The sequence below is a fragment of the Barbus barbus genome (genome assembly GCF_936440315.1).
Source record: "Barbus barbus genome assembly, chromosome: 45".
In the NCBI taxonomy this organism is placed as follows: Eukaryota; Metazoa; Chordata; class Actinopteri; order Cypriniformes; family Cyprinidae; genus Barbus; species Barbus barbus.
The window spans coordinates 12,407,647-12,416,225 of NC_136723.1; the positions used below are offsets into that span (position 1 = coordinate 12,407,647).

Here is an 8,579-nt window from a genome sequence, read left to right on the forward strand (position 1 = left end):
CAACATCTAATTTGTAAATATTAAACAATTTTAACATTATTTAAAAAATGTGACTTAACCAGTAGATACACCCGATTCACTAAACGAGTCACACTGTTTTTTGAGTCTGAATGGGATTTGAAGCCTCACGATTTAGGCTAATTGTCATACTCAATTACAATTATGTTACTCATTTTGTGTTCATAACGCAAAAATACCAGCCTACTAAAGTAACAACGAAAAAAACGCTTTGCGTAAAGGTTTCTGAATGAATCTTTTTGGTTTATAAATTAAAACATCTGAATGACTCACAGTCCCCAGCATTAACAACCAACCCCAACTCCCCTGTTAAGCTCCTTGGGGCAACGAGAAGTTTTTGACGTATGAGTTGTTATAACTTCAGAACATTAAACTGCCCAAAAACTAATCAAATAGGCTCAATTCACAGAATTAATTTTTTCTTCTTCTTCCCTTTTTTTTCTTTGTAGGCTTAGTATATGCCCAGCCACTGCAGCCAGTCAGGGTGACCTTGTTCCAGGAGATTTTTTTTTTCAGGAGTTTTACTTTCAGAATAACTTCATCATCGTGACTAACAGCCCAAATAACAGCAACCAAATAACTGGCCAGTTTGGAGAGAAAAATGAAAAACATGTTTAGAATATCTCAGGCTAGTTTGATGAGTCATTGAGAATAATAGTAATTTACTTTTCATCTCTCTCTTTCTCTCTCTCTCTCTTCTTGCTCAATCTCTTATGTGCAGAGTAATGGCACTCATATGACTAGGAGCAGGCGGCAGGCCTATGCGTTTTTCCAGTAACCTGTGGTAGTCCAAATCTAATTCCTGCGAGAAAAGCAGATGCAGTCATGCAGTCCATTAGTAGGACACAGAGGTTCTCATATCAATGTTGCCCTCATCCATGAACATCTTGTGCAGCACAAATAAACAAACACACTAGAATCCTCATTCTGAGTGCTAGGCACATTATTAGTTAAATCAATGTGTTCTAAGTATTGCTGTCAAACGATTAATCACGATTAATCACATACATCCAAAATAATATAAATAAAAAGTTATAAAAGTTAAATAAGTTTTTTTTTTTACATATGTGTACTGTGTATATTTATTATGTATATAGAAATACACACACAGTCAAGTATATGTTTTGAAAATATTTACATGTATATATTTATATTCATATAATTTATATTATATATAAATATATTTAATATATAAACCTAACATATTTTTCTTAAATATATACATAATAAATATACACAGTACACACACATTAATTATGTAAACAAAAACTTTTACTTGGGATGTGATTAATCGCGATTAATCGTTTGACAGCACTAGTTCTAAGTGAATTGTCTGAATTTTGGGCATCTATAAATGTTTCAGCAGAGTAGACTTCCAGGAACCTGGTATGAAGTGCCTCCTCGTGCTCTATAAGGAATCAAAACACAAAAGTATAGCCTGCAGAGGCAAAAAAGAAAAAAAAGTGTCATGCAGTTGTCATGGTGATAACAGAGTTGAATATAGTTGTGGAAAGAACTCCAAGGCTGTAATTTGTCTAACCTTCCCACAGCCCGTTATTCCACCCGAGACATCACGTTTATGTTGTTATACACCCATTTAAATATAATTGGTGATGATAACTGTTATGTTAGTAGTGCTAATCCTGCAAGAATGAAGTCAGTCAACAAAACAAGGGATTTTATTTTATTCAGCTACTCTAAATGTACACTTTATACACACATTTTTCTTTGAATATTTTCCATAGCATAAATATGTTTCTTTGTTACATTATATTGTAAAACCTTACAAAACAAAACAGACTTTCATATTTTAAAGTGTTTCTTTATAAATTGACAATATCTTGATGAAATAGCTTACGGATACATATTCAGCGATACAATACAATCCCAAAACACAACACCTCCCACACAGACAAATAATAAATGAGAATAAAAACTCAGTTTTTGCAGCAGGTGCAGATGGATATGGAAAGGCAGTAGATCAATATGCACATTAAAGGATTTGAATAAAGCACATGGTGATGTAGGGAATCATGGGAGGTTTATATAATGTCAATGAGTCATACAGTGAATCACTGCAAAGGAGATGTGAGATGCAGAGAGTGAAATAGGAGAGAAAAAAGGGATGAAATGGAAGGATGGCAGTAGATAAGAAGGGCCAGGATGTTCAAGGAGACAGAGCGGATGAGGGAAGAGGCTGGCGGCTCTCTTTTTCAGATATAGTTTGAAAATGTGTTTTGTGCAAAAAATTAAGAGACATTTAACTTAATTATAAATGTGTTATTGCAGAAGGCATGTTCATATCCTGTAAATTAAACCCATAAAAAGCCCATAGTATTTATCCCAGCATAACAGTCCTTTAACTCTGTCAGTATGGTAAAATATGCATACTCATAGTAAACTGGTTTTAATTCTGGTTAAATGCCCTGTCCATTGGTTGTTGATTGGATGAAGGCAGACTTAATTTTTTTCATAACATCAATAACAATAGCATTTAGAAAATATGTGAATTTTCATGGCAACTCTGACAAAATTAAAAATTAAATAAACAGTTTTTAAAAAGAACTGCTGTCTCTTATGAGTAAACCAAAGCAAAATATTGATGACTCATCCTGAATGACACTGATTTTTGTCCAATCAAATGCTCTCTAGAGTGAATATTCCCCTCCCACAAATACTACCTGCCACCAATTAGAAAGTAGCAAATCATGGTTTGTGAAGAAACTTAAGCATAACCGCCTGTTTCAAAAGTGAAAATGCATAACCCAAACTCAACACATCTTTCAAATTTTTAGTGACATTAGATCAGGAATATAGCTGAAGTGCAGAAGCAAATCACTTCTGAAAGTCTTGACATGGGTGTTGCACATTAAAGACAGTCAAAAAAAGTATAATGTTATTTTTCATATAACACATGGGGTTATTAAAACTCAGTCCACCAGAACCAGAAATAATAACTATATTTTTGATGTACATACTGATAAAACCTTTCTGTTTCTGAAAACATAAGCAGCTGTCTGGGTCTGTCAGAAAGAAGTTCTATAATCTCTCATCTTGTTCAGTCAAGCATGCCAGTCCAGAACTCCCCAGGTTTTGTTAGACATAAATAACACAAACAAACAAAAAATGCAGCTTCAAACATAAATACATTTACTCTGTGTGCAAGCTCAAAGTGTCCGTAGTTTAATGCTGTAACTAACGGACAGATCTCTGAGGTGGTTGCGGCTCATCAATGGTTGACCATAGTGCTGGAATCAGAGGGATGAGGGTGTGAAAATGTCATCCTCTTCAGTCCAAGGACCACCAATACTGCTGCCATAGATTGCTGCCACCTTCTCTCAGGGTTTGAAACATGCAGCACAGGTCATTTCTTTATCAGAGTGGAGCTGAGGAGAGATGGTATCTGGAATCACTGATTTCAAGATATCATTCTCACTGGCAATTATGTGTTTCACAAGGAAGTTGGCAGCTTCATTAATGTTGACGTTTTCCTAAAATTCAGAGAGAAAGAACATACATTCAACATTTTTTTGACAACCAGGTTTCAGATAGTTTGATTTGATCATTTGGAAATAAGATACCATTGAACTTGACCTGTGAACAGTAATGAATTATTAAAACCATAAAAATGCAACAAGATGGAGGTTAATTGAAGTCTGATTGGACTCTTCATTAAGGATGAATGGATAGAGGTGCTGAAATAAATAAATAAATCCCTTTGAAAGCTCTATATTGGATTTAATGAGACCATCCCAATGGACCAACAGTCCATTCTCCTGTTCCCCCTTAGCAACTGCTCTGCATGTGAGTGGCAAGTCTAATTAGCATGCAAATATTAATAACCTTCAATCAGAAGCTTTAATCAAGCACTAAAGGCTCTGACAATACAGGTTCTGCCAAATATATTTATTAGACCACTGTCAGTGGGATAGAAAAGCCATTTTATTATACATATAGGTGGTCCTTGCTAGTGGTAGCTACCATGTCGAGATCACATGACAAACAAAATAGTCTTGTAACTCTCCCAACACTTTTAGCTGCGGAACAAATGTATTACATCTGTTAGATAGACAATAGGTCTCAGTTTAAAATCTAAGATCTCTCTATAAATGATTACTATATTTACATACCAAGGAATTTACATGGCACTCCAAATAATACAAGTGTGCATATAAAAAACGAACAAACAAAACACAGTATTATCTTGATACCATGTCTTTTTCTAGTGACTATACTACAATAGCATATCAATTTACCATGGTATTAGTAGGTACTAAAGGTTATTTTGTAGACAGACACAAATATTCTCGGTCATTACTGTTGCTTCATCTAAAATCATACCAAAATATTATGCCTTACCTTAGCAGATGTCTCAAACCAGCCCACAAATCCATTCTCCTTGCAGTACTGGTCCATCTTCAGGCTGTTGTTAGTCAGAAAGTCTCTATTTTGGTCGCACTTATTGGCCAGGAGCACTGTGGCGATACTCTGGCCATTTGAAAGTATTAATTTTGAGTCCAGATCCTCCTTCCATTTGGAGACAGCCTCAAACGTGGTGGGTCTGGAGACATCAAAAACAATGAACGCCCCCATGGCCTCCCGGTAATAAACCCGCGTCATGTTCCCGAACCGCTCCTGACCTTCCAGTGCAGATGGAGAGGGAGAAAAAAGGTATAAAACAACTGGGAAAAGCACGACACAACAAGTCAAATGCCACTACTTTTCAAAGGTTTGAGGTTGGTAAAAAATTTTTTTTAATGTTTTTTGAAAGAAGTTTCTTATGTTCACCAAAGCTGAATTTGGTTGGTGGAAAATACAGTAAAAAAAAAAGGAATTTTATGAAATATTATTAATTTTTATTTTATTTTAATATATTTTAAAAATCTATTCCTGTGATGGAAAACCTGCATTTTCAGCAGCCCTTCCAATTTTCAGTGTCACGTGGTCCTTCCGAATTTATTCTAATATGCTGATTTGGTGCTATAGAAATATTTCTTGTTATTAATGTTGCAAACAGTTGTACTTTTTTCAGACTTTTTTAAGGATTCTTCAATGAAAAGAAAGATCAAATGAACAGCGTTTATTTGAAATGAAAATCTTTACTGTCACTTTTGATCAATTTAATGTGTTCTCACTGAATTAAAGTATTAAGTATTTAAGTATTAAAAAACGTCCAAAAACACTATGCTGAATGCATAAATTGCTTATACATAGTAAGATATTTTAAGTAGCAGCTCATGGTCTCAAATTCAAAGAAAGAGCCTGTGCTTTCAAGCTGAATAAATCTGGCATGATTACATTTAGTATAATGAATCTACTGGTGAAGAACCCATGACTCTTTACAATTCTTTGTGCATCCTCCTCCTTGACTAGTATCCACAGCAAACTTTCCTGTTGTTCTTATTCAATCGAATATGCTCGTTACGACTGACTTTTCCAGCTAATGGCACATTCCATCTGTGCGCCTTTCTCTTGTCTGACTGAATGCAGCCACTCATCTGGGCTGCCAGCATTATACAACATTCCCTAGGACAGCTGTTTCTCTCAGCTTGTTCTGTTATTTGCTCAAAATTAGAATCAAGAGGTGTGTGTTGATCTCCGTGGGTCTGACAGCAGTCTGCTTCGCACATGATGGACCATGAAACAAGAAATGCTGTATTGGTTTTGTTAATCCATATAACCGTTTGAGATATCGCACAGGTGTTGTACAATGAAATATGAACAACGAATTATAATATAAATCATCAATCAAGTCTAAATAATGCTTGCCTTTGCTTAATGTGTTTATGAACCGAAGGCAATTTTCAGGTTTGAATAAGAGCTTTTGCTGCTATAGGTTGACTGAATGGGAATGCCCTTTTACAGAAAGTGTTAGTCACCTAACTTGACAACTTGGCAAAATGTGTGTGCTTTTGATGAAAACTATTAGTCACTAGCAAGGAAAATGAACTCAGCATGTTTCACTTCATGAAACTGTATGTCAGATGACTTCCCGGGCAGCAATGAGGTGTTTATGAAGCCCACGAGGAGTTTATGACGATGCATGACTACTGAGTCATGTCAGGATGAGAGTTTAACAAAAAGCCAGTCCTTATGAGAACAGTATAGTAATGATGCATTAGGCCTCATATACACCTTATCCTAACTATTAGACTTCCTCAAAAAATTTTTTTGTTTTTGCTAAGTATGCTATTTCATTTATTAAAATTTGTCACTAAAGTACCATTGTTACCACAGTTAGCCTAGTGATACAAACAAACAATGACAGAAAGATTTAGCTTCATATACAGTATACTAATTACTACAGTAGTAAGAATAACTCTGTACCATGTTATTTTGAAGTTACCATGGTATATACATACGTTTATATTGCCTATTAAATAAGTAAACATCTTTAAGAACAGCATTGGTTATGTTTCTCAAAGTCTTTTTGTTTTTAAATGTGCTGATGTTTCGAGCAGGTGTGCTAAGTGAAATTTACCGAAGACTGTAAGTAAGTGCTGGAAAGACACACTTGGTTTGTTTACAGAGATTTTTTCGGAAATCCAGTTCTCAGTGACGCGTGCCTGACACGTGAGGAGGACGATGAACAGGAACGAGCAAAAGCTTCTGGTTTTGGATATTTTGTCGCAGAACAAGATCAACTGACATTAAATTGAACGACGTTAAGCCGTAATGGACTAATTTGATATTGACATAGAGCTGCTCTTTAAAGTTTCACGGATCTCTACCTTACAAAACCAACCCTTACCAAAATTAACCATGATTTTATTATAGTAAAGGTGTAGTATAGCCTAACCATGTTTTTGGCGGAATGATTAACATTTGTATAACCATAGTTTTACTACAAATACCATGGTTAAACCATGGTTAGTGTAGCAAAACCGTGGTTACCCTGTTTTTTTTATTTGTAGTAAAACTTTGGTTAATTTTCGTAAGGGAAAATAGCTAACAATTTATAAACGTTACAAAATTTTCTCGATTTACCCTTATAAAAATGATAATATGCCAATATTTTACCTTGAACCTTAAATTATGCCTTATTAAATAATATTACAAAGAAAAACATGAAATTAAAGGTAGTCCAATTTAAACTTTTAATAATAAAACTATGAAACTTTTTCTTTTAAAATAGGCATATACATTTTTAACGGTAAAATAACTTACAGTTGCCCATTTCCATCACGCGAGTTAAGTTGTATGCTACTTAAAAACAAAAGCACATTTTGCATTCCAGCATATTTTTTAATAAATGCGGACACGTGTCTTGGCTTTGACACACTGCTATAGCCTACTTTCTGTTACCTGCGATGTCCCACAGCTGCAGCCGGACCGTCTCCGAGTCCCAGTTCAGAACTTTGAGCGCAAAATCCACCCCGATGGTCGCTCTGTAGTTAGTGGAGTACGTCCGATGCACATACCGTTTGATGATGCTGGTCTTCCCCACTCCCAAATCACCGATGACAAGGATTTTGTACAAATGCTCTTTCTGATTGCTATGCATCGCTGAGGACATTTGTGTGTCCAGAGTTTATCACACTAACTAGTCATCTGTCATTGAACTTAAACTGGCACCGCCCAGGGCGTGGGGAAACTTGTGACCAGCTGTCGGGCAAACTCTGTTTGCTCATGCACTAAATATCCTGCCATTCAGAGTTTGTTGACTCATGATGACAGACACAAAGCTATCTATCTATCTGTCTGTCTGTCTGTCTGTCTGTCTGTCGGTCTGTCGGTCTGTTGGTCTGTCTGTCGGTCTGTCTGTCGGTCTGTCGATCTATTTGTCTGTCTGTCGGTCTGTCGGTCTGTCTGTCGGTCTGTCGATCTATTTGTCTGTCTGTCTGTCTGTCTGTCTGTCGATCGATCGATCGATCGGTCTGTCTGTCTATAAAGAGAGAGAGAAGTACGTAAAGGAGAGACTATAGAGGAGGTGGAACTGCATTCCACACTTAATCATGGAAACTGTGAAAATAACACAACCACGCAAACTCCAGTCGTGGGTCATTATCTATATATAATGATTAAAGTAAAAACATTTGTAATTGAGTCCCCTTTAATAACACTCAGGTAAAACCAATATTTTTACACGCTTTGAAGAGAAATAAAAAAGGCTTATCCACACCATAACTAAAACCTCGAAGTAACAGAAATATTGCAAGCTACATTCGTCCCACTGTCACAAAGCTTAATCCACTATGACCATCATATTGAATCAGCACAAATAGTTAGTAGAAAAATACATCACACGCACACACGGCTGAAACCTACATTCTATGAATGTCTTGTCAGAAAAGGCAAAGAGCGAAAAATGCAAACGACTTTTAGAAAATGTACAAAAGTTCTCAAAAGAACATTAAGCACTTATTTCAGCTAATGGCACTGCTTTGCATGCAAACATGTGACCTTAGTACATTACACCTATTCAAGAAGAATATTGCACATCGATTAAAAGAATAGATGTCTGTTGGTAGGTACAATGTGCATTCCTACTAAGTCTAAACAGTTTAACTTAAGTTCATACAAAAATCCTATCTTTAATTGGAGACTTTCATGTGGTTTAT

At 35.8% G+C, this 8,579-nt stretch overlaps 1 protein-coding gene across 1 annotated transcript; it reads right to left on the reverse strand.

Annotated features, from left to right (window-relative positions):
- Positions 1–1,681: 1,681 nt before the first annotated feature.
- Positions 1,682–7,589, reverse strand: LOC306864337 (ras-related protein Rab-38-like). The gene is made up of 3 exons (XM_079408301.1): positions 7,324–7,589; positions 4,378–4,658; positions 1,682–3,509 (listed from the first exon to the last, which is right to left on the reverse strand). Exons 1-3 carry the CDS (start codon positions 7,532–7,534, stop codon positions 3,357–3,359), a joined length of 645 nt encoding a protein of 214 aa, XP_079264427.1. The 5' UTR covers positions 7,535–7,589; the 3' UTR covers positions 1,682–3,356.
- Between the last annotated feature and the right edge of the window lie 990 nt (positions 7,590–8,579).

What these genes read in the sequence shown, in the direction of transcription:
- LOC306864337 (XM_079408301.1), bottom strand. Translation starts at nt 7,534, where the DNA reads ATGTCCTCAGCGATGCATAGCAATCAGAAAGAGCATTTGTACAAAATC. An exon ending in GCAGCTGTGGGACATCGCAG is followed by an intron (nt 4,659 to 7,323) that starts GTAACAGAAAGT and finishes CTGCACTGGAAG; the next exon opens with GTCAGGAGCGGTTCGGGAAC. An exon ending in GGTTTGAGACATCTGCTAAG is followed by an intron (nt 3,510 to 4,377) that starts GTAAGGCATAAT and finishes TCTGAATTTTAG; the next exon opens with GAAAACGTCAACATTAATGA.